The sequence below is a fragment of the Polyergus mexicanus genome, unplaced genomic scaffold (assembly GCF_030449975.1).
Source record: "Polyergus mexicanus isolate NDT 795.1 unplaced genomic scaffold, iyPolMexi1.0 SCAF_6, whole genome shotgun sequence".
Classification (NCBI taxonomy): Eukaryota; Metazoa; Arthropoda; class Insecta; order Hymenoptera; family Formicidae; genus Polyergus; species Polyergus mexicanus.
The window spans coordinates 8,950,124-8,977,265 of NW_027223326.1; the positions used below are offsets into that span (position 1 = coordinate 8,950,124).

Below are 27,142 nucleotides of genomic sequence, written 5' to 3' on the forward strand. Positions count from 1 at the left end.
TTAGGTTGCCACCAAAGTAGGAGCTGCGAGTCTGTTTACTCATCCACTCTTCCGGGACGGTTGGGAGCCGCGGAGACGCGGCAGCTGCGAATCGGGCTTCTGGAGTTGCGTTGGCGAGGATCTGAGTCCGGAGCCACCGAATCGGCGGCACACCTCAACCCTCAGTAGTTCAGCAGCAAGCAGTCTGTTTCTGCTGGATGATCATCGAACCAGCTCGATCTACACGGACTCTTCCGAGGACATTGCCAGCTTGGGTGGCGGCGATTCGTGTTGGGAGGACCGACTAAACGGCATTGGTTCCTCAAGCAAGACCATTTCGAAAATTGTTGAATATTTTGAGAGAAAGCAGGCAATGGCGGGTAGACTCGGCGAACACGGCGATACCGCCGGTCCTAGCCGTTTATCTTTGCTACGGGCCAGTCTGGAAGGGCCCGTGCCTATCAGTAGCATCTCAGCTGCACAGCGGCTGGTTGTGTGTGAGGGTGCCGTACGTAGCAAACTCGCATTATTCGATAAGAAGTGATATTATGCCTGACAGTCGTTTGACAGTTTCTTATCGTTTCTTTTTGATGCTCAAGGAGCGCCCGCATAAAAAAAGTTTATACAATGAAATGTGACACAGATCTTGAAAAGGGTTTGCCTCATCGTACGTGATGACGGTAAATATCCTGGAATGTTACACGATAATTAGATAGATAGCGCGTTCTTATGTATAATTAAGAGAGGAGAACAAATGGTAGTTACATGAAAACTAATAGTAAACGCAGTTTTATTGCACATACGACAGATGAAAAAGGGAGTTAATAGTACCAGCACGTCATACGTGATTTGTAGGCAGGATAATTGATACGCGCGAACGGCGTGCTAAAGAACATTTCTCTAAAAACCTAATAACCTGACTGTGATGTTTTTTGATAATCTACATACATACATAATTGAACTGTACGACTGAAATTTGGCGGAGCCATCGACACACAGGATCTTTAATACGCTACATGAATCGCGTTTCATGCACTTGGGCTTATAACTTGGGATGTATTGTTCAGAAGAAAAAAAATAGAGAGGACGAAGCAATAGCGAATTTCGTTTAAAAAATGCGTTCAAGATTAGTGCTGGCGTAGCGCTAATCGATTTTTTTGGGATTGATGTACGTTTTGCAGTGCCTCGCAGTTCCTAGTAGCCATCTCCGTCCTTATGCACACGAACCGTGGTTATTACCGATCATTGCAAGAAAGCTATTCAGAGATCGAAGATGTGAGTACGAATTATTATTTTTTATTTAAATAGGCAAGTAAGTAAATCGTTTTATCTTGCCATTCTAATCTTGTAGTTGATATTTGCGATAAATTTTGTCGGTTTGTTGCGTTTGTTCTTTTTTTTCTTTTTTGTTTTGTAATGTATTAATAATATGTAATTTTATCAATTTTTATTCTAAATTTTTGTTTTAAAGATATTTAAAAACATTGACCTGTGTTACTGCAGCTATTCTAGTATGCTGCAATGAGAGGTCAGAGGAAGATAAGTTTAATTTATAGAGGTTTACGTTGCGTTTGCAGCATTGTCATGTTGTTTTCGACTCGACAGATTAGCATCAACGCGGCCCAAGGTTCATCGTTGTTGTGCTACGCGCTTTCTTAACGGTTCGAAATTTTGCGTGACGTTAATAGCTCGGAACGCGCGGTATAAAGTGCCGGAGAGACCACATAACGATAATATATATACATATATATTTTTTTGTTGATAGAGATATTACATACCGTGTCCTGGATATCCTTGTTAAGGTATTATGCGAAGCCGAGGAATTTGTGTACATTTTGAAAAGAGAACATATGAAACTGATCTAGTCAGTGTATTAATGTGGCGGCCTTATCTTTTATACGTTGTAGCGCTAAAATTTAGTGTTTAAGGTGAAACGGCGAGCGTGAAATGAACGCGAGATGAAACTCGGCCTCCTGGTAGTTTATAGTGGTTTTTTTTTTAACATCGGAATATTTATACAATAGAAAACGCGAAAGTGAGAGCGTGTGAGACGAGTAAATTGAGGTGTATTGCACCTGTGTGTGCGTGCGTTGCGGAAGGAAAGTGTACACGTCCAAAATAATATACATATATAGGTAGCTAGGACTCACACACAACACATACACACATTATATATATATAATGTGAATTGTTTCGTCAGACGGCGAGTTGAACCAAATCTATGATCGTGGGGTGATAGATTAATATATAAAATATCTTTTTACTTGTCGAAGTTCGCTCACGGGTTTATTCCATAAGACTGTGCGTTCATTAAGTAACATGTCGTATGTAAGATAGAAAAGCTCGAAATCGCGTCAACGACATTCGCAGTCTCTTCTTCCTCGTGTATAATAGGATGTGCGCCGTGCATGGAGTTTTTTCTTTTCGTTCATCTTAATTTTCGTTTATCGAGTCGGGGCCTTCCGTTTCTCCTCGATGCGTCAATCGGTACCTGAACAATCGCAGCGAAGAAAGAATTGCGAACGAGTTAGTTCTTAAGCATGCGGACATATCAGGAGTATGGGCTGGGATTCAACCCGATCGATCAAGGGCAATAAATGCGTGAGTACAAGTAACGGGTGTTGCGGGTTACAAGTGCGGATGAGTGAGTGAATGTGAACGAGGGAAAGAAAAAGAGAGAAAAAAAGAAGTTGGCGGATCGAGAGGCGCATTTTAAAAAAGAAATATGGGTTATTTATTTTAAGTAAAAACAATTATATTAAAGATTATATATATATATATATATATATATATAAATCTACGCAAAAATGTCGTCTCTTCCATATTTTTCAACTGTTAGTCTCTAAACTGTCTCTTCTCATTGTATATATTTATTACATTGCGAAGGGATATACACGCGATATCTCGAACTCCTTATGATTGTCCGTGTTGGTCATCGAGATATATACAACACAAAAGTTACATAACAATGAGCGCTATGAACATTTTTCATGATCACTGGTCACATACATACAAACTGGAAAGAAAAAAAAAACAATGACAATGATAACACGATGATAATAATAGTTATAATGATTCAGAGTAAAAGATGAAGCTATATATATAGCTGTGTATAAAAATCCTATATATATAGGAAAGTAATAAAGTTAAGGGTTCCCAATTTTTACCAAAAGAAAAAATTATTAAAACTTTTTCTGAAACCATTAAGCTTTTAACGATTCTAATAAACAAAGAAAAAGTATGCGTTCTTTCCGTAATTTTCATAACATTATTTATAATCGTGTAAAAAAAAGGCATTAGTTTAATATCGGCAAGATGACACGGAAAGTATCATAAAAGGCGCGCGAACGTATTTCTTTTTGCTGAAAATCATATGTGAGATCGTCTTTCTTGTATTTTTCTATACCCGATGCCTTAATAATATCAGGAAATCACGCATTTAATTTTGAGGTAAAAACTAAGAAAAAATACGAATAGATTTGTTATTTTTTACACTAGAGATATTTCTCTTTATCCTTCTAAATGTAGACTATTAATAATAGTATAACGACAAAATTTTATTTTGTAATAAATGCTATTGAAATTGGGGAATATATATTAATTCCGTCTAAAATTACATTGATAGATGAGCACTCTTGCGGTGGCTTTAATTTTGAAAAATAATTTTGTTCAAATCTACTTATTTTATTTGAAAATAACAGCATGCATTGACGATTCTATTCACAAAGAAACAACGCATGGTATCCGTTTTTAAAAATACTAGAGATATTATACATGCAAATATTCTCATCTGATTAAAATAATGCCAAGAATAATCCTTCGTTCTTCGATGGGGCGCCAACAACCTCTTAAGTTTTTAACGCTTATATTCTTATTTATACAATAAGCAACAACGGAACAATTTAATAAAATTAATACAAAATTATTTAATTTATCGAAAAGAAACAAGAAATTATCGGAATAATATCAAATGATATACGTTATCGGAGTTATTGGAATAATATCAAATAATACACGTTAGAAGATAAAATAAAAAAATCCACGTTTTACGAACGTTTTGACATTGAAAAATCTTTCGAGTTTTATTTTCCAATGAGTTTGTATCGCCTATATAATGTTAACGATCCCTTTCCATCAACGGATAAGACTTGCCCATATCTTCTTCCGGGATCAACGGTATATATCTCGTCCTAGGATCATTTCTTCGCTCGTAAACGTATGGGAACATCATCGTGGATTTCGTCATCATCCTGATACTCTTCATAGTCGCTTGCTCGTGTCTTGGAATTTTCTGGATATGCGAAGCAATCGTCGTGGGCTCCGGGATATTGTTGGAATTTGTCGATGAGAACAAACCACCGGTCGTTTCCTCGAAATCAAACAGAGGTATAAACTTCTTCTCGTATGTGCTCGCGGCAGTCGTGGTTTCCTCGTTTGTCTCGTCGGACATTATATCTTGGGCAGATTTTCGCGAATTATCGATGGCATCGGTCTCCTTCTTCGCTATTTCTTCATTTAACGTCATTCCTTGCGCAATCGTCGATACTTCAGCGTTATTCTTAAACGTGATCGGTATCCAATCGTCGTCAAGTTTGTCTTTTGCTTTTGAATTCGCGTTCGCCGAAAAGGTCCAGTCACGGCTATGGCCCATCGACCAGTCCAACGAACGCGAGACATTCGAGTCTCTTCGCGACGGAGCCTTCTTCGAGGGGATCGCCGATTTACCGATCGGCCACCAATCGCTGTCCTCGCGATGAATCTCGGTCGCTTTCGTCTCCGATGGATCGGTGAAATTAGCGTCTGCTACTTTCTCCGGATACACAGCCTCGATTATCACTGGCGGCGCTCCGGCTTTCGACACGCTATATTCGTTACTTACGTTTTCGCCATTCTCCATTTGCGACCTCGACTTGAATTCCTCGTGACGCCTCCCGTCTTCGACAAGGCTGAACGATTCGCCGGATTTATGCTGGTTGATGTCTCTTCGCAAGAGTTTGTCATTATTCGACTGTCGATCGGTCGTCTTGTCGATCTCGACGGAAGCGTCGGTATTCTTCGGCTGCGCTATGTCACCAAGAAAGGGAAAATACTTGGGTTCTTCATGAGATCGCATACCAGTCATGAAATTCGGCGTATACTGTGAGATGAAAGGCAGTATGGTCTGCCGAGCATATCGTTCGGCTTGCGCTAAGATGTTCGCAATTCTTTCGGGCAAGAATTGCACGGTGAATGACCTGGTAGAGGTGGACGACGTTTCCTGTATCTCATCATGCTGACTGTCGTACTGTTGCGGCACCGCTTCGTTTCGTGTATTATGTCTGGTGGCGCGCGGACGTAAGATCGGTTCCGTAATCTCGGGCAACTTCAGCGACCGGCCGGTTTCCTTTTTGCTCGGACGTAGTACCGGTTCCCTAATCTCCGGCAAGAACTGTGTAGTAGTCGTGGTAGTGGTGCTGGTAGTGGTGGAAGAGGTGACGTTAGTCTCAGCGGCACGCTGCACCGCCGTTGAAGTATGATAGATCATATTGGCGCCGGAGAAACTTCGTCCGTGCTCCAAATCAGCATTCTCCAATGAATTCGAATTACCGTCATTCGATATATCCAGCACGGTCCACGGACTCGCCATGTTGTGCCTCTTCTCCGCATCCTCTGGAAAGGACATCGTTTCGATCTCGACGACGCGCAGATTTTGCTCCTTCGTAAACGGACCGAGACTTTTCCTCTGTGCTATTCTGTCCGTTGAGAGGATATCGGATACGGGATATCCGGAGTCCTTTGTCTCATAATTTTGCTCCTTCGTGAAGGGTCCTATGCTGCCCGGTTGCTGCTGCTTCTCCTCAACCGCTACGCGTTCGAGTAGCAATACCGGGGGTACGGTGGAATTGTCAGTGTCCAAAGGAATGTTGCATTCGCCTGGGTAAAGGGGGAGATAGATTGGACGATCAGATTCCAAAATCAAGTCCTTTTGACAAATCGATAGAGTCTTGCCGAAACTGTCAATAATAGCCACTTTATCGATGGTCCAGGAGACTAAGCCAGAGGATATCCAGCCACTATACGCCGTATACTTGATCTTGAGAAAATAATTCAGTTATTTATATATATAAATAAAAAAATATAATAATTGATACAGTCACATAATGTAAAACTAAACTCGCCATTTTTTGAAAAGCTTCACGTTCTACATTATAAAAATTACACTCCGATTCTTAATAATAAGAACGGCGGGTAATCTGATTTTAATTATTCTAAAAAAATACGTAAGAAATATTAAATAAAATTTAATTCAACAATAAATTTTAATGTATTATTAAACAATTTTTTATAATTTGCAATATTTTTTTTATAAAAAATGAACCAAAAAGCTTCATAATAATTACGTATCTAATCACAAACATCATAACTTACTTCGATTCCTTCAAGATTAGTGACCGCAGGATGCGGCACAACGATTTTCTGTAAAATGGCTCCTACCAAAAGTTCTTCATCCTTGCGTGTCATCGCGAACGTATCATTGTAAGAGTCTTTTCCAACAAGCATGACCTGAAAAATAAGGAAGATTTTGAAATTTTGTCTTTAAAATTTATTCTTCAGCTATTTATTTAATAAACAGCATCCGAAATAGATTCATAAAAATCGTTAGTAACAAAGATAAAATAATCATAAATTTTAATTTAAAATTGCATAGATATGGATATGATACATTGCGAATATATTAAAAATTTGCAAGAGAAAGAATCAAATCGATCTCGCTATCATTATTCGCGGAAAGATTTATGTCTGGCGCTCACCTGAAGCTTGCCGTAGCTCTTGACGGACCTTTCGTTGCGACTGTTATATACCTTGATTTGATACTGATGAGCGCAAAAGGGCTCTTCTTCTCGGGTCATCAAGTATAGCTTTCCCCTGGCGGACGATTCGTTGCTGTAATAACCCATATTGCCGCATGATCGATCCATGCTGTTCTTGCTGCAGGGAAAACATTCGCCCTTCAACAGACCCTCATAGCCTTCATTGCAGGGAAAGGCCGGAAATTGGCATTTCGGGCTAACGGAATCGGTGAAGAATTTATACGCTCGCCGATGATTGCACAGCGATTTTCCTTCGACCGCGCTTGCTAAAATGTTCGCATTATTAATCAAAAACCAATTAGTTGGAAAAAAAAGAAACTTTATAGCGTCATAGAATGCATCATAAAATAACTGAAGATTAGTGTTAGAAAACACGATAAAAATGTAATATCACGAGAGTATATATGAAAAAAAAATGAGATATTCTATAAAAAGAATTTCTATGGTAAAATGTAAGAAATTCTTACACCAGATGATGTCAGAAACAGCGCCAAGGAAGATGTTTGAGCACCCACTTTGCACTTTTCCGCCATTCGGATAATAATCCACGTCGCCCATGGGCTGCCAAGAACCAAGTCCGCCCAAGATGAGCTGCTCGCCGTTGCTGTGAATAACGTCTACGAAATTTGCATCCGTCGCATCCAGACGAACCCTCGGATCCTGCGACTCGAAAAGTGGTCCTGCGGGATCTAATCCTATTTGCATGCAAGAACATGCAAAATAATCATATCGCAACGTACATATCATGCATAAAATTCACATAAAACTTCAGCAATAAGTTAAAGTTATATAAGAGACTTCTCTAAATTAAACTTAAGAGATAATAATCACTGAAATATTAAAAAATTGATATAGTTTTGAAGAGAGATAACATTCTCTTTAAAAATTTTCATTAAGAAAAAATTAATGTCAAATTTAGGAAGAAAAAAGAATATTATTTTTATAAAATTATTAGCGTTATACATATATACGTATTGGATTAAGTAATGTGGTAAACAAGTATACTGTAAAAATATTAACCGGTTGCTCTTATAAGTCTACAAGTTATTACACACAGATCGGATATACTTTTACTTAATATGACCGACTACCATTTGTTAAACTCGCTCTCTCATCGATGAACGTATGAAACCGGGATCAGTAACGCAAAAAAGAATATTGTTTGCTTTGATAATTCACAAATTTGAAAAAAAAGAAACAAACTTATTTCTCGAAAAATCTGAACAAAAATTGCATTGAAAGAAAGAAAAAGAAAGATAATAAAAAAATATAAAATTAATAAAAAAGTATCACTTGCCATAAAAGTAAATAGTCGTAAATTACGAAAATAATTTTTTCTCAATCTTACGCGAGATAGCATTGAAAAAACAAGGAATACGCTAGTAGAAGAATATTCTTCAGTCTGATAAGGTTTAAATGAGAAAACACCCATTTTATCATCGTCGAAATTCAATTACGTGTGTCCATATAGTAAAAACGCGCAATCAATTCGTCGTGGAAGCCAGCTGTGGTATTTGATCAAAAGGCACCGACGCGTGTCGAGGTAAGAGACGGAATGCAATAAGCATTTGAACGCTTCGAAATAGTTACTTAGCGGGATCTTGTTACAGTTACTCTCGAATAATCGATTATATGCACGAGTTAATGTTCGATGGTCGAAATATCTCGCGCATGAAAAATTTGCGCGAATATCGTAGTCGACGCTTTAACTCGCGCGATGCAAGTACCGACGAATATTACAAACCTAAGTGACAATACCATAATAGGGAATAACTATCGTAAACGCGGTACAATAAATTGCATTAACTGAAACGTTTATTACATGAAGTTTAAATACGCGAATTTTAACAGTTACTGTTGTCTAATATTTTTTTTTTGAAAGCAGTTCAAAAAACATTTATTTATATTTATTGAATTTTTATATAACGGAAAAATTACGTAACACCTGAAAAAAAAATGATTGCAGTTCACATCAAAAATAAAATTTTCTATAGATGTATTCGTGCATTTACATGAGAAATTAATCTTTTCGTTTTTTTAGTATCTAGCTAAATTCTACAATATCTTTACAACTCTCTCAGAATAATTTTATCTAAAAAATAGAACAGGAATGAGAAATATTTTTAGATAGAATTTGACATACCTGTTATTCTAGACACATTCCCTAACTCAGCACCGGCGAATCCGGCCACATGGGCGCCCAAACTAAATCCTATCATATGCACTTTTTCCAACGGCACATTCAAGTTGCGAATTAATTTTGCCAATTGTCGACCAACTAGTCGCGTATTGGCCGCTGCCCTTACGTAATTTGGTACAGCACTGCCAGGGCCCCAATCCACACAAACTAGAATAGTATTACGTATACGTATGTATATATATTTGAAAAGAAGAGTAATTATTTGAAACGAGACCGAAATTATATATTCGGCTATTATATTCATGATTAAGAGAACAAGAAGTAAACATCAGTTAGCCTATGGTTGAATCTTATGGCGTTTAAATAACATAATTATGTAAACTATTTAACGCTAACGATATTAAATTATTATACTATTAAAAAAGGTATACGTTTAATAGATATTAGATCGCCGTATTATAAGCGACTTAATGAAGTACGGATGTAATATTTTCCACTAGGATTCTTTGTGATGAATATAGATATAATATTAGAATTTTTGCAGATTTATTTAATTACAAGTTTTGACGCGTAAATACCTATATTGCAGTCGTGAATGCTCATTAACGCTGATCTCATATCATATACCCACAAGTGCTGGCAATTACTTCCGAATCCATGCACGATTACTATCGTGAGTAGAGTAGGATCTATGGCACGATGTGTATTGTCATTTATATCATCAGCAGGTACTTCCATGGGGATCGATCTTGCCCTTCTAGTTCCATATATAAGAAATCTATCAAAAGACGTTAAATATTTGACAAAATTATACAATAAATTTTGATTGCCTACTGTAAAAATATTTTATATAGGATCGACAGAAATATTATTATATATTTTTTTTGCAATTGTGGATTTTCGCGAATATTATTAAAACATATTAGATAATATAAGAATATAATTCTGTTCCGTAATGATTTGTGCATTAACACACTTTTTTTGCGAATTTACTAACATATGTAAGTAGATGTCATATTATTCTTTTTACCTGGTTCCGACGTCCTTCGGCGGTGACGGTAACATTTCCAGATAACTGAAAGGCCCAGTATCCTCGAAACAACCGACATCCTCGTAACATACTTTAGACACTTCTCTCTTCTTCCTGTGATGTAGCATCTTGTGAAGCTTCCATTGCCTCATTGATTCGACGACTGCGCGAAAAATTTCCGCGTCGTTCTTTTCGTCCACGCTGTCGTCTAAGGACACGAACTGTCCCGCTATATCGATCGACAGAAATATTATTATATTATATTACGAGATGATGTGTAACGCATGCAGATATACGCAGTAGCTGATGGGTTTCGTTCTGCATCACGTGGCATTCTAACAAATTTAGAGTTTTTTAACATTTGGCAAAAATTCGAATAGAAAAATTATTAAGGAATCTGTCATTTATTTTCTACTATTAAAAGTTAGTAGTTTACGACATTTTTTCCCAAAGTTGAACTTTAAAAGACGCAGTGTTATGAACCGCATTCTGTCTTTATTTTTTAACTGAATTTTTCTATTACTTATTTAAACGCGTGCTGGTTGAAGAGCGTTTCGGTCGATGAAAATAGTAACGGCTTGCCCGGTCAATGGCTTATGACCGCTATTGTTATTAGCCTAACACCTGAATAACAATCTACTGGAACGCAATATGCCAATATTTTACACACGATGAATTTGTAGGCTTTCCCGTTCTTAGACTATATCTATTTATTTGCTACTAATATTATCGGTCATATCTAGTAATTCAATTAGAGTTCGAAAATTAAATAGTTGTTAAATTTTGGCAAAAAAAAGTTTTATAGGAAAGAGGAAGAGAAAAATTGCAAAATAGTTAATAAAATTGAAGAGGTATTCTTTTAAACGGAATCAGTAATTCTTTGTTCTTTCGTCTTATGTTTTATTAAGAATGGATGGATAAGATTTCATTGAAAAATCAACCATTACCATTAATTTTTAATAAGATTATATTCTATTTTTAGTGTTATATTTATAATATTGAATATATTATACATGTACATATACTGAAATAATATACCGTATGAATATACTTATTACATCGAAGCTATTACTTATATCAGTAATAATACACTGATTCCAATTAAAAGAATAAATCCTAAGTATTTTTAATAATTCAAGCATTTTTTAATTCTATTAGATACGTAGCATTACATAGCCGTTTGTGAATGCACAGTTTATTTTATTAAAATCGTTGTAAACTCCTATTTGATAGACGTTTCTCACCAATGTCGAAAGTCTGTCATAGCGTAAGAAACTTTTTTTACGCGCTTATAATGTGGCACAATTTACATAAAAACGATCGGATAAAGAATTACAATTGACGGAAAGCGCAAAGTGTGCGATGTCCCATTAAAATCATCACGCGAATGCACTTAAATGCCATGATTTACAGGTTTCTCATGTTTTACAAGTAACAGCTTGATGCCACTAGAAACGTTAACACGGAAGACAGTTAATCGCTAAATGATAGTACATCATGCGACAAGTGGACGCCTATCATTAAGACCTCGTGAGAAAGTTGGAGCTGTCAGCGCGATTGTAAATTCAAATATCTTGAAGTATACACATTAATGCGTAATAATAATATAATTTTCTCTGAGAATGTAACTTGCTGTAATAATAGCTTAATGCCATAATATTACACAACGACAAGATTGTTATATAATAGAAGCTTTAATTGTTATACAGAAAGAGAACAAAAGATCTATTCTTTGATATTGACTAGAAAATATTAAAAATTCTATAAAGTCAGAAATGAATATAATGTATAAAAAAACACGCATGTCACAATATTAATTATTTCAATTTAGTGTTTTTATCAAATACTGGATTTTCCAAAAAATCTAACATTATAATAGGAAATCGAAATATTATAATATTTTTAAAAATATATGTGCATAGGTTTGCATATCTTCAATATCAGCGCTAAAAAATTATAATATTTTATAATTATTTTGGAGTGACTCATACTATATGCTTCAAAGCGGTTGAAACAGCACTATTATAAATATGCATTTTTGCGTGTAAATTTTATACAGAATTGCAATGTCCATCTCACTTAACTTTGCAATTAACTTTTTTTTCTCGATAAAGACTACTGTAATCATTTAGATATTTAGAATGACTTCGGAAATTCTCTTATTGCGCATATAATATTACGCAAATATATCTACGCAATCGCCCGATAATTTTATATTTAGCGACAGCCGCAGCGATGGAAATTATTACTTGCATCTTTCGAAATCCTTTTTATCTCTATAGATACCTGAGACGCGAAACTACCATATTCGCGTCCTTTAATTATAATGATTATTTGACAGCGTCGTAAGTGGCTTATGGTTTTCCCTCGATATATTCTGCGTTGACATAAAATAGATAAGAAGTAGATTATCGCGTATGTAGATCCGCTGAGACTCAGCTGGAAAATGGTGACACTTAACTCTTAGCGCACGGTCTTGGACGATACATTTGTAATGACTGCGCGCGAATTTTATGTCACATCACGTACATACAGAGTGTCCCACTTCTGCCACATTATTTTTTAATGACAGACTCTGTGGCCAACTTGGAGTCGATTTTTCTTCGACGAAGAATGTCGAGGCGTGCATACTTTTTCATTACAGCGATTAAAGATAACAGTTCTCTATGGCAAACTAAACTGTATTCTTCGCTTAGGTTCAAGAGGATATGACTATAGCAAAATTTTAATTGGCGTCTCAATTACAAAATCATATACTTTCCGGATATGCAAACCGCAGATTGGATTATTTTCTACCGTTGTCCTTTATCATCTCGAGCGATTGACATGGTTAATGTCCGTCCCTTTGCGGATCAAGAAGTCGTCGGTATATCCTGAACTTACGACCCACATCTGACCGATTGTTGTCTTCGGAGTGGAAGGAAAAAGAAGCAACGGAAGTCGCGAATCTCTAACGTCGAGTGTATTGCATTCAATGAAGAAGCTGTAGCGGCTTAATGAAGTCATGGGAATGAGTTGACAGACTGATTGACGCACGTTCTTATTATGATTATGACTCGTGAAAACAAAGTCAAGACTGGTCGAGATATCCGTTTCACGAAGATCGAAAAAGAGTAAAGGAATCAGCGCCGGGTTCGTCTTCGATGCCGCCAGACTAGTCTATCGGATTGCACGGGAGAAATTGGCAAAAGGAAAATCGGAAAGGCCTTCGGGGGATCTCCCGGTCGGAAGAGAGTATCAACCATCGTGCGATAATCACTTAGGCGAACGCGTCTCTCGACTTTTTGCTCGCTTCGCAAAACGAGCGAGGTGAAAAAGGGAAATCACCCCGATATCACAGATAGAGAGAAGAAGAGATATCTACAGCAATTCATCTTTATTTATATCGGTATACTTTACAATTTGACTCTCGTGTTAATTCCGAAATGAATGATTTATTTATCTCAAACTAAATATCATTCTTTGCCGATATAGGTAATTTGTTAAATATTCTACGCATGTTGTACATATTCGCATTTTTGGATAATATTTTATCATTGCGAAATATAATAAGAAAAGTATATTTATATTATATTTTATGTTATACAAATCGCGTTATTATGCGGTTATGTTTCAGATTGCTCACTTTCGCAATCGATGATGCAATATGTTAATTATCTGTTATACTGCTTCATATAGAAAAAAATACACGCGGAAACTCTCTCGATTATCTCTCCATTATATCTACAAAGAAAACCTATCGGTAATGATACGTTCGTAAAATTAAACTTTCGACCTAACAAAGTTCATTTCAGAGAGATCGACGATTTAATAAAGACCGATTGTTAAGTTTATCCAATATCCAGCGCACGATTTATGATAATTGTCTTACGGTACGTAAGTTATTCTTACAGAACCGTTCGATAATACGCGCTTTTTTCGTTTCTTCGTCGCTTATAATGAATTATTTCCTCCTTCGTTTATTGAGTTAATTGTGAGCTTTAAAGATCAAATAAATATATGGGAGAGGATAAAGATATATATTCTTACTACGCAACGTTGTTAATTAATCTTTTTCTGCTTATTGGGCAAATACGAACAAAAATACAAATTACCAAATCTCATTGTTAAGCAAGAGAGAAATTATCGCACGATCAAAGTTTCGGCATTCGAGCGTTGCGTGAAATCTTATCAGCGATAAGATTTCATAGAAAGGTGTCGTATGTGCAAGATGACCCAGATTCACCGCTTTTCCCTTTAATAAAAGAAATTTACCCGAGACTAGACTAATTACAAGAGGAGCATGTGTGTAAATGTTTCTTTTTTTCACGTTTTACAAGTTACAGTCTACGGTTAGTCTACAAAGGTATAACGACATCTTACATCTGGTCCGATGGAATTTCATTGTAACGGAAGTTTGACTCGTCGAACATCTGGCGAAGAAGATCGTTTCTTCGTAACAGATCGATACCGGCTAATTCGCGATGATCGTGCGAACGTTCCTAATTAGGGTGAGGCGGGTTAGATGGACGACGGAGATCACATCACCGAAGAGGAACAGAGTTAACGGTACGTCAGAGAGGCCGTGGATCTTTAGAACGGGACTCGAAGAGCGTTCCTTTGGTAGCTTTTACTAGCAAACGAAAAATCCACACTTGTGCACGCCAGTCCACATTCGTTCTAATCGCCCCGGAATCGGTCGGTCCTCGATACAATTTCGTCGCGTGAACTAGTTGCGTTCGAAAAGTAGCATAATGTCACGCGAGAGCATCGTGAAGAAGGTGACTCCTCACGATCATATGACTCATTGATCATTTGGACATATCGTCGATCGTCATCTTAGAAAGCGAAATGTCGCCTTTCGACGTCAGTCGCATTTTGTAGACCGTATTTCGTTGTCATTTTGAAAATGACAGATTTGTAATTTATTACTGCAACGTCTAGTAATTTTCCGATATATTATTTAATCACTTTTGATACTTGAATAGTTCGTTATCATCTGATAAATATACATGATAAATACACATCATATATTGTCGAACTCGATAATGATTTCGTCGCCTATTTTCTTCCTAAATATTTAGGTCATTCTTCATTTTCTTCAGATTGCTAATTATAAAGTGATTATCGAGAAAAGATCGATACGAAATTAAATATATCGCTATGAATGTATCATATTACATACGCAAATATGTATAAATAGTAGTCAGATGAAGATTATAATCGATCGAATAATTGATGGGAATGACGTGATTCAAATGCTCAACGATTCACGACATGAATAATTACATATCGGGAATTCGCGTTCTATCTGCACGCGATCCAATGATATCTGCCGTGATCGTAATCTCATTCTCAATACAAAGTATCAGGCCTATGTATATAATTCCTGTCATCGAGGAATTATTCGCGCGTTTCCGTGCGATCCTTTCCGCGCCGGAGAGGAATAATGATTGTCAAGCCTGTCTCTTCGCTCTGCTTGGTCGGCGTGAGAACTCGAGACTGGGAGGATGTCGAGAAAAAGAAGGAAAGGAGGAGGAGGAGGAGGAGGGTCGAGACTGGGTAGGCGATCTCAAAATCGGCTGGTGACACAGTTTCCAGGTGGCTCGAGGTGAGTGAACTCGAGGTAAACGAGCCCGACACCTTTGCGTTACGCCGATACTGTATGCACCTGACAGAACGCCTGCCGGAATGGGATTGTCGTGCCGATTCGCCGCACATGCAGATACAATCTTATTGAAATGTACATAGATAGTTTCGACATCAAATTTACTCATTTCTGGTTTTTAAAAGACAACCTTTCCTATCGGTATCTTGATCGGAGATCTTGATCTTTCAGTAATTTGATTTCTCCTCGGCGATAGTATACTTCAACTTTTAATTACTAATGAGAAGTGTAATGTGAGAAGAATTTTTGTGTTCTGGAAGCTTTTTTGGCGTCACGAATGGCTAATGATATTACAGTCCTAAAATTGAAAAGATACGCGATATGTTTTTACACATTGTGAGAGATAAGAGGAGAAAAATGTTTAAAGTTTTTTATTCCCCTTCATAGCTATATTAGGAGTGTTCACAGAAGTAAATTATATAAGAAAGTAGAACGACAATGAAGGATGTTACAAACCACTATGGACCATACGTCATATAACGCTTTGTTACACGGTTACATCGAAGTACCGTTATCAAAGTTTTGATGCGATGCGCTTTATGAGCACAATGCAAACCACGTATATGCATGCAAATGTTCCGATTACGCGTTTGGCTATTATTAGTAGTTTGGATATTATTAGCAGACTCCTTTATAACTCGCACGCTAGCAGAGGAGGCCACAAACACATTATCTGTCACCGAGTAAGGTCTGATTTTTTTTTCGAATATAAAAGCAGTCACATGCACATTGTATCTAGACGGCTTTGAACTTTACACTTATATCTGAATGGTAGAAGAGCCGATTAAAAATTATCGATCTTGACACACATTTATGTTCTTGTAATAAGAAGAAACTTCATAAACCACAGGTTGTAAAACAAATCCAGCCGAAGCTAACTTGCAAATCACCGTATCTCTCTTTAATTGATATCTCATGCTTACACGATATTCATGGGATCTAAAGAAAAGAGAGAGATACACAACTCTTTTTCCCAAATAAAAATCTTCTCATTTTAGTGTGGCTACGAAAATTTCAATTGTTCATCTTCATTACATTATTTGAACAAAATCTGGCAAACAATTACTTCCAACTATACTACAACGAAGAATTGAATCGTGGGAAAAGAGAAACGATGAGAACGCTTCGTCTAATCGTAGCATCGTTTGGATACTGGTAAATCATCTCGCAGCTATCCCGCAGATGGCAGACAGACAACAATTTGATATTTCCAGAAGAATCGCGCAGAAAATGATAACCGTCAATGAAAAGGTCACCGATTCTTTAAAGCTGCGCCTTTTGTATTTCATCGAAAGGGCGAGAATATGTGTAATAAATCTTTTCTCAAGGTCTCCATCGGTGCCATCGTAATCGTCGATTACAATGCAATCGACGTACGAGGAAAGCATCGGAAGGAAAATCACACGAAACTGAAACATCGCGGAAATTGATGTTTAACAGTTAAATAATGGTGCGAAGTCTCGTTTACGCTCGCGATTGAAACTTCGCGCACGATCGCTTTCTATGTGCTCCGATAAAGTCCGGGTTATTGATCCATAATTTCCGACAACTCGAACAATAGCTACATTCTTAAAAAAAAAAAAAAAAAATCAAATCCATTTAATCAATCCATATTTGCATAACATTTCACTCTCAGAATGCATTTTTTTTTTTAACTCAAAGATGCCGTGCGAGAGAAAGAATTCCAAAAGAAACTGAAATTTTCGGCCTCCGTTAAGGCTCGTTAATGGCTACTTTCGGGACGAAAAAAATGTTTTGAAAAGAGAATGAGGAGAAACATGAAACCGAGAACAGATACGATCATTTATTACGGTATTCATTCTTTCTTAATTTACGTGAGTAATGCAAAAATGTATATGCGAAATGGTAATCAAATCCTCTATTATAATCTGTAAGAAACCAGGCATTTTCTTGCAGCAAACGAATTAAGCCGGCATCTCTCAAAGAAAATCTCTTGAAACTAATAAAACCGCAAATTACTTGTTTTATTAAATTTTAAACTGAAACTACTTAATATTCACTATTTAATAACTTTACTTTCTTTTAATTTTTATTATGACGTAATATCTATTATACTTATCATTAAAGAAACATTTTTTTTCCATTTTTCAATGTAGCATGTTCGTAATATCTTCGATTATATTTCTCATTTCGCTTTTCTTCGCTTCGAAGATACTGCTTAATTGCCTATCACAAAGCAAAATTGGACGAAGCGTAACTAAATTAACGAATATTAAATATGATTGCCGAGTAATTAAATCAGTGATCAATTAAACTGCGGATATTTGTCTGCAAATATATGTCTTAATAGAAAAAATGAAATTAAAAATATTTTATTATACGTAGGTAGAAAATCGCATCTTCAATATTTTAATAATTAAGAATCATAATTATTTAAGAATTATTTAAGAAACCTCAAAGTGTCGTTAGCCGCGGATGGAGAGGATTCGTGACGAGAGTAGAAAAAGGAAACGAATATTGTACCGGAGAAAGTACCGGAGTTCAACATAGACTCTAGAATTTCTAGACTTTACAAACACACATATACAGGCTAATGCATATTTTTTTTTTTACAAATAAATATGACATTATCGCGAATAAACATCACATCTCTTCTTCATTAATTAGAAATTAGAAATTTGAATGTTTGGACAGGTGAAAAATACGTACGATAATTTATAGTTCGATAATTTATAGTGTGTTATTATATAGAAGAAGGAAGCGATAAAATGTGTAATATATTTATAGAAATTTTAAATTGTAGGCCTTTTCAAAATACAAATGCGACGTGCCATGTAAAGAAAGTATCGATAAATCGAACATTTTATTTACAAGACTTGAAAAACGGATGGACTGCTATTTCGTTTATAACGCTCGTACGAGCAAGCCATTCAAATAGAAAGTACGAATTAGCGATTGGAGTTCTTGTCCGCTCGCGTTCATGCTAAGTGCGTTCAGCTAATTTTACGGTATCTTGCGAGAAAGAGAGATTTTTTTTGTATGTTTTGGAATGACATTGAGCTCACCGCGATATTTCATCACAAGATTGCGTCGCTCTTGTCGCAAAATCTCTTGCTCGATGTACCCAATGTCATCTCGGAGAGGAACAAAGAAACTGTGGGATCACGATCGGGGCTACCGTCATCATTAAGCAAACCGTTTCCGTTTAACGACGTGATGGACAGGCTGGAAAGAATTGCCCGCTTTTTCTTTCGTCGTTCGTTCCCCCGCGGATTTCAGTGTCGTTGCGATCGACGGACCGAAAAACGTCACGGCGCGTCTTCCGGAATTCGGGCCTCGTTAAACATAATTATGAAACAAACTAACGATACGGGGTATAATGCGATCGCGGTGGTAGGAAGCTAGTTCATTTCTCGCGACGATAAAATTGCTGTTACGACGATGATTCGATAATCAAACGCCCCGAAATTTCCGTTTATTTAGACGTAATCCGCTTTCCTTAAACTATTTTATAATTATTGATAGTTGCGTATAGTACGAAGATAACACTCGTTTTGCAGTTTTATTTGTATCACACACACACACGCATATACACGCGGAGACCTTCCTCTTCTTACTTAAAATCATATATATAAAGAAATTTTTTTTCTATTAATCTTTGAGAAATACGTTCTGATTTTTGATGTACAGTGCTTATTGAAGCCAAAAGAGGAAAAATCTTTCTTTTATACTCCCCTTGCATCAAATATAAATCCTCAAAGTTATATTTTCCTTTTAATGAATAAATCATTTGATGAATAAATCATTTATAAAATAATAGAATAAGTGTAAATTTTCCCCGATTATGCGCATTATTAATAATTTGCGCAACTTATTATTGCACAAAATTTTTTAGCACATGCTCATGCGACATTTCAAAATGCATCATCTACGCTTGTCAACGAGTTTGCGCAACAATCTTTCTTGTATGTATATATGTGTGTATGTATGTGGGCCACTTCACTCCTTTCACTCTTAACCATGGGGGGCATCGGAGGGTTAATGACCATTGATGATGGCTCTCGAAGATAAAATTTACACCCGAACGAATACTCGAACCTGTCATTGCAAAACCAATCACTCATTTATTGGCTGTTTTGTCTTTTTCTGCTTCGATCGTTCCACAAAACCTCGTGGGTGGGATAAAGTGGAACGATGACCCAATTGGTAGAGATCGATTAAAATATCATCAATATTCTGGCAAAAGGAAGCAAACAACGTATACGATAAGTAACTATTAATCTTGATATTACGCAGAGCAGGAATGTGTTCGATATATTTTGTTATTTTACTTTGGAGAGAGAGGAGAGTAAATATGCAAAATCGATCCTACCGATGAACAGTGGTAACTGATCAGGTCTTTGCTCAATCATTGAAAAGCCACTTCGATTTAGTTATGCATCACACACACTGACCGTTACGACCTAGATGGAAAGAGTCAACGCTTTTGGAGAACTTTCTCTTTCGATCCCATTGAATAGTTTTTATTTTTATTCAAAACTTTGTGATAGTATGGCAAAGACGTCGTTAATTGCGAATCATGCTGTCATTCACGAGACTAGTATCGCACGTAACCGATTATCATGTTGATCAGTGTTTGTCGATGTAAAAACTTTATTTATGGTATTACATATGTTAATTTCGGTTTAAATGCGTATATTTTCAAGATATTATCTTAATATATTAAAACAGCGATTATCCATCAATAGATAGATAAATGGATAGCGCGAAATGACTCGACCTAATTGAAAATGAGCTATGTGCTCTTCGATTTGGAGAGATAAAATCTCTCGAGCGTGTCGATTGTCTCTATTCTCCTCTCTCGCATTACACGGGGAAATTAATTGCTTAGAGAAAGGCGATTCCAAGCTACATACTCTGTAAGGAAAAGATTTAATCTGCTATGACTCGCGGAATCAAAAGAAAAGATGATTCATACAGGGATTAAATCCTCGAAACAACATTTCGTCACCAGAAAATCGATTCGATTACGATCATAAATCAATAGACAAAATGATGCAGCAATATTTTTGTACGAATATATTATATAAGAGTATAAAAAATAGTACCAAATGACGCGAAAAGTTTGTAGATATAATGATACTTATTTAATCTCATCAAAAAATGACTCGAGGAGGATAATTAATAGCGGAGAGAGAGAGAGAGAATATTACCAATTAATTCCGCGCGCATTTCGCAGTAATTTCGTATTTTTAGCATAATTGAGATACTGTGAGGATTATAATGAGAATCTGACTTTTCTAGAATCGTTAAAAAAATTTAGTACTGTTAAAGAAACACTTTTCTTATTTTTCTTTTCACGATAATTTTTGCGCTTTTACGAGCGTAAAATGGGTGCATATGATTATCGCGATTAAAATTATTTTGCCGAGATAACAGACGAAAGTGATCGGCCGCAGTTTTACGGGCACGACCATAACAAGCACAAACACTTTCACGGAGATCGCGAAATGTCACACATTGAATTTTTATTGAGTCCTTTATTAACAAGATTAACAATTCACAGAAACCTAAAAAATTATATTTATTCTCAGTTCAGATAGAAACAAAAAAATTAGACAAACTTTCAAATATTGTAAAATTTTAGAAGAAAAAATTTGAATATATTATAAAGAAATTAGAATAAATATTTATGAATTAAATTTTATTAGAAACAATCTTCATTGTGCTTTATCATATTAATATAGCATAATAGACGTGTATATTACTTTCATGATTTCCTGAATAAATTTTGTGGTTTATTGATTATATTGATAATATTTATTATGAATAATATTTATTCCTTGTTATCATATAAAAACTAACATAAAAAAATTTCCGTAAAATCTAAAATATTCTAAAATTTTCAAATCAGAATAAATTAAAAGACTATTCACCGATATGAAGTCGGAAATCCAGTCGGGGCATTCATGCATGCATCGCATCATTGCGCGAGACCTTCTGAGATCATATTGCATTAATCTCTGACGTATCTCACGTGCGTGCATATAATATTAGTACGCGAACGCGTCGCTTTCACTACTGTCGGAGTAACCTTTCTGAACGCTTCTTGCGGCAACGCGTCCGTGAAATTTACACGTCATTATACTTGAAATCTCTCTCTTTCTCTCTCTCTGCTGTTAATTTCATTTTTGTTGATCCTAAAAAGCACACAAGCAAATTTACAAATAAACGCGATAAAAAAATTTTTGGCTCTAGAAAAGTAATATTATCAATGCACTTCATGCTCGCTTTTTCGGATCAACATATTTTTATACTTACAAATTTTTAATCTTTTCCTTTTTTCTTTATTTCTACCTCTCGTATAAAATAGATAAGCTCATTATCATGTATTATTTTGGCATACACGAGTTCATCAAGAAGTTTCGCTTATTTTTATATTTAGATAAAATTGTACTCAAAATTGCGAGAAAATTAAGCGACAATGACATCATATTTGTACGATAATGTTCTTTAACAGATAAATGCACGACATCCAATAAACCTTTTGATAATAAAATTGCGAAATCGATTGCGAGACGCACACATAAATTCGAAACTGATCATCGAGATGCGCAAATTTTTACGCAAATACATTGAAGCGCTTCGTTTCTTCAATGAGTCTACGAGTAAAAACGGATTCTTTTCCCCAACCGTTTTTTAATAACTGTTGACTGTTAATAACAGTTTTATTAATTTGTTAATAGTTCGTACAATACAGAATACATTAATATCACAAGTATATGAACCAAAAAAATAGCAGGAATTTATCAAAGTATTTCGACTATTTAACGGAAATCTTTAAATATAACAATTGTGCATTATATACGTTATTATCTTTAGAAACTAATGATGACGAAGAGAGAAAAATAATAAAACAAGTGGTATTTATTTAATACTAATTAATTTAAACGATTTAGTCGAATATACAGATAAAAGAATATTTTGTCGTGTCATGTCATGTTATATCGTTGTCGTGTAATACGAATCAACATTTAAGGCCATCTAATCTACATAAGCGCTTTTTAAATGCCTTTTTTATGGCACGTATATACAAGTTTTTTAAGTACGCGTATGTTTACGACCTAAATTTCCTTCTCGAAAACTAGAAATTTTTGATAATAAAAACCTTTTGATAATAAAATTGCGAAATCGATTGCGAGGCGCACACATAAATTCGAAACTGATCATCGAGATGCAAATTTTTACGCAAATACATTGAAGCGCTTCGTTTCTTCAATGAGTCTACGAGTAAAAACGGATTCTTTTCCCCAACCGTTTTTTAATAACTGTTGACCGTTAATAACAGTTTTATTAATTTGTTAATAGTTCGTACAATACAGAATACATTAATATCACAAGTATATGAACCAAAAAAATAGCAGGAATTTATCAAAGTATTTCGACTATTTAACGGAAATCTTTAAATATAACAATTGTGCATTATATACGTTATTATCTTTAGAAACTAATGATGACGAAGAGAGAAAAATAATAAAACAAGTGGTATTTATTTAATACTAATTAATTTAAACGATTTAGTCGAATATACAGATAAAAGAATATTTTGTCGTGTCATGTCATGTTATATCGTTGTCGTGTAATACGAATCAACATTTAAGGCCATCTAATCTACATAAGCGCTTTTTAAATGCCTTTTTTATGGCACGTATATACAAGTTTTTTAAGTACGAGTATGTTTACGACCCAAATTTCCTTCTCGAAAACTAGAAATTTTTGATAATAAAAACCTTTTGATAATAAAATTGCGAAATCGATTGCGAGACGCACACATAAATTCGAAACTGATCATCGAGATGCAAATTTTTACGCAAATACATTGAAGCGCTTCGTTTCTTCAATGAGTCTACGAGTAAAAACGGATTCTTTTCCCCAACCGTTTTTTAATAACTGTTGACCGTTAATAACAGTTTTATTAATTTGTTAATAGTTCGTACAATACAGAATACATTAATATCACAAGTATATGAATCAAAAAAATAGCAGGAATTTATCAAAGTATTTCGACTATTTAACGGAAATCTTTAAATATAACAATTGTGCATTATATACGTTATTATCTTTAGAAACTAATGATGACGACGAGAGAAAAATAATAAAACAAGTGGTATTTATTTAATACTAATTAATTTAAACGATTTAGTCAAATATACAGATAAAAGAATATTTTGTCGTGTCATGACATGTTATATCGTTGTCGTGTAATGCGAATCAACATTTAAGGCCATCTAATCTACATAAGCGCTTTTTAAATGCCTTTTTTTATGGCACGTATATACCTGTATATACAAGTTTTTCAAGTACGCGTATGTTTACGACCCAAATTTCCTTCTCGAAAACTAGAAATGCAGGTATTAATTCTTAAAATGTATGCCACACAAGCATTACCATACGCGTATAAATAAAAGCAAGCTTTTCTGCTTGTTTAATCGCGAAACATTGTTGACTCCAGTTGAACAATTAATATACAATATTTTTAATTTATTTTTGTCATAATTGTACAGAGATACCAAATATCTATTTTTTTTAAATAATCATTTTTGATCTTTCTATTTTAGAGACAGAGTTTAATATTATAAAAGAATTGATGATTCTTCTGTGAGCAATATATTGTACTAGAATATAGAATTCTTCCGAGATTAAATGATATATATAACTATTTTCTATTTATTAAGAAACGCGACTTTTTTTCTCTTGTACAATGCAATGTGTTAAATATTTTTCGTGGAATAAACATTAGCCATCGGATATTATCTCAATGACTTGTGTGTCTCGCTGAATCTATCGAAATTGAATTTTTAATGAAACGTATGGTAATGCTTGTGTGGCATACATTTTAAGGATTAATACTTGCATTTCTAGTTTTCGAGAAGGAAATTTGGGTCGTAAACATATGCGTACTTGAAAAACCTGTATATACAGATATATACGTGCCGTAAAAAAGGCATTTAAAAGGCGCTTATGCAGATTAGATGGTCTCAAATGTTGATTCGTATTACACGACAATGATATAACATGACATGACACGACAAAATATTCTTTTATGAACATTAATTCACATTGAATCTACAACGACTCGTAAAGATAGATACGTTCATACTTACAAAAGATTATTTTGTCGTATCGTATACGTGAATTAATCTTTAAATATTTTTTAGACGTTTAATCTATATAATTGTGATCTTTAAAAATTTAATATAAATTTTTATGTCATTTGGGTCTAATTATTATTATCGTTTTTTTAAATAACTTTATATAATAATAATATAAACAGATAGCAATAAATCACTAGAAAATTGAAAATATATATTACAATACCCATAGCTGAAATATTGCTTACCGATAAAACTGATCCATTGTAATATCCAAAGAGTCAGAAGAAGTTTGCCGATCATCTCACGTCTCTGGACAATCCCGGAAACCTCTTTAAAAGTCCATCATTATTATGGACAGTTAGAAATCCATCGTGCCACGGTAGATCGCATCAGGATGATACGAAGACATCAAATTGCTTTCTGTTTGCGTTCTTACTGAATTCGGCGAAAAGATTAGCAAGGAACAACTAAAGGCTCTATCTCTTTCGCGGGAAAAAGATCCCGACAAATCCTTGTTTTCCTCACAATCTGGATAATTTTCTCTTTTTCTTACGAGGTCAATTTTTCATTCGCCTTTTCTAATACATTGATATTAAGAGTCCCATTGATAAGAACTCTCTCGAAAGTTTGCGTGACAGTTTTCCGATAACCGTGCAATTAATGTAATAAGATTAAATCGCAAAATGGGAACAATTTCCTGTTTATCTTCCTCTTTCTTGCTGTTAAAAGAGATTAAAATAGAAATAGGGGAAAAGCTTCGTCGCGGTGTACATTCGTCGAGTACACTCGATCAGACGTCCGCTTTCTCCGCCACGAAAGAATCTCGGATTCCTAATTCGTCGCTTGCGCAAACTCGTTCTTATTACTAATGTCCTGACATATTTGCGACACAGGTACGCGATCACTCGTGACCGAACAACAAGATTTCACGTTCTCCCGCCGTATGTCGGGTCAGCCGAAACGCGCGCCAATCTCGAGGTCGAGCGAAGCAAGTTAATCGATTTTGCACATTAATGATCCTTGGACGCTGTTCTTCTTCTTTTTTTCTTTTTTTTTTTTAGCGAGATCACCGTGCCTATAAAATCGATTTCTCGTAACATAAACTCGCATAAACTCGCGATGCGATTTTTCACGGTGCGATGAAACCCGATGCGCGCCTAGCGCGCGCCGGAACAGAAACGAGGAGAGAGCGGAGCCGTATGCGGAGTTGTTCGCGAGCAAGGCCTGCAGGAGCATGAGAGTTGCTGCCTTGTGGCCTACTATAACAGAACTGACTCCCACCGTAGTATTACACCGTCTCTTTTACCTGTACCATGAGCAGAGAATGGTATTAAAGCGCCGTGTTTTGCGACGACGATCGGTCGGTCAATTGGTTGGTTCCTCCACTTCGCGGATTCTCCTCCACTTCGCGAACGCGATAACGCAACTATGGAACCGTATTCGTAAGTAATTAGAAAGGGCGCTCCCCCCCCCCTCTCTCTCTCTCTCTCTCTCTCTCTCTCTCTTTAGGACTTGAAAAATAATACATCAAAAAGATTTGGTAATGTTAGAAAACTTAAGCCGTTGACAACTTTTTTTCACAAGGGATATTATATTATGTTTGCAAAATAATTTTGTACTATTTACATTAGTAACATTCAATGTGCTAAGATAAGAAATAGATAATTACGCAAAAAGTAGGTAATAAATTGCGTATTACAATAGCGTAAACGTTTCGCTCTGTTGCAGGTTGCAATTTTATCGTGAGTTTATCTAAGCTTTTTACCAATAATATTTTTTTTATTATATGCTTAAAATATTTCATCTCGGATATTACTATTTTGGTACTAAAATAAATTAATAATTAAATACAATTAGAATAAGAACAGCAAAAAAATTTTGAGGATAAATATATCGAAAAAAAATTTTGTACATTTTTACCCTTCTTTTTTTTTTTTTTGAGAACGATTATTATATGGATTCTTATTTTATTACATCTTATATTGACATCACATGATTTTCTATGTCAATAAAAAATTCACTTATTATCGTGATGGAAAACTACGCAAATGCGTAGTTTTTTTATCTAATATTTAAAATTAATGTTTAAAAAATTGTCGACGAGGGTCATATTATTTATTCTAAATATATTAGGATTATTATCAGCTATATAATATAGTTGTCTGCTCGTCTTTTCATGACGTCAGCTGATAATCGATCCTATTGTATCGAGTAATGAACGTGTTAATAACGTTCGTTGAGATAAAACATTCGAAGCGCGCTTTGACGATATCATCGTATGCTAAACGCGTTTCAGCACCTTATAAGGTGGCTCATCTATCCCCCATATTGTTGCCTAACAATTTTCACACTTCTGTCGCAATGATGATTTCACCGCGG

At 35.4% G+C, this 27,142-nt stretch overlaps 2 protein-coding genes across 3 annotated transcripts in view; one reads left to right on the forward strand and one right to left on the reverse strand.

Moving 5' to 3' along the window:
• Cdi (center divider) overlaps nt 1-3,578 on the forward strand; it is a 30,335-nt gene extending 26,757 nt beyond the window's left edge. Inside the window, exon 6 of the mRNA XM_070297802.1 lies at nt 5-3,578. Within this exon, the coding sequence (XP_070153903.1) occupies nt 5-523 (519 nt within the window). The 3' untranslated portion in view covers nt 524-3,578. The remainder of the gene's footprint in view (nt 1-4) is intronic.
• Nucleotides 2,783-26,196, reverse strand: LOC138934252 (uncharacterized). Of its 2 annotated transcripts, none has more exons than XM_070297801.1 (8): nt 25,009-26,196; nt 10,001-10,229; nt 9,618-9,748; nt 8,974-9,177; nt 7,298-7,525; nt 6,771-7,096; nt 6,388-6,522; nt 2,783-6,052 (listed from the first exon to the last, which is right to left on the reverse strand). In XM_070297801.1, the coding sequence occupies exons 1-8, from the start codon at nt 25,061-25,063 to the stop codon at nt 4,097-4,099; spliced, it is 3,264 nt and encodes a 1,087-aa protein (XP_070153902.1). In that variant the 5' UTR covers nt 25,064-26,196; the 3' UTR covers nt 2,783-4,096. The 2 variants fall into 2 exon arrangements, with proteins under 2 accessions (XP_070153902.1, XP_070153901.1); XM_070297800.1 differs by having other exon boundaries at nt 9,549-9,748.
• Between the last annotated feature and the right edge of the window lie 946 nt (nt 26,197-27,142).

Bases quoted from the DNA above. Each gene is read 5' to 3' on its own strand.
- LOC138934252 (XM_070297800.1), bottom strand. From the start codon at position 25,063: ATGATCGGCAAACTTCTTCTGACTCTTTGGATATTACAATGGATCAGT. The intron at 10,230-25,008 runs GTAAGCAATATT...CGATCGATATAG, and splicing joins ACAATGGATCAGTTTTATCG to CGGGACAGTTCGTGTCCTTA. The intron at 6,053-6,387 runs GTAAGTTATGAT...TATTTTCTCAAG, and splicing joins CTAATCTTGAAGGAATCGAA to ATCAAGTATACGGCGTATAG.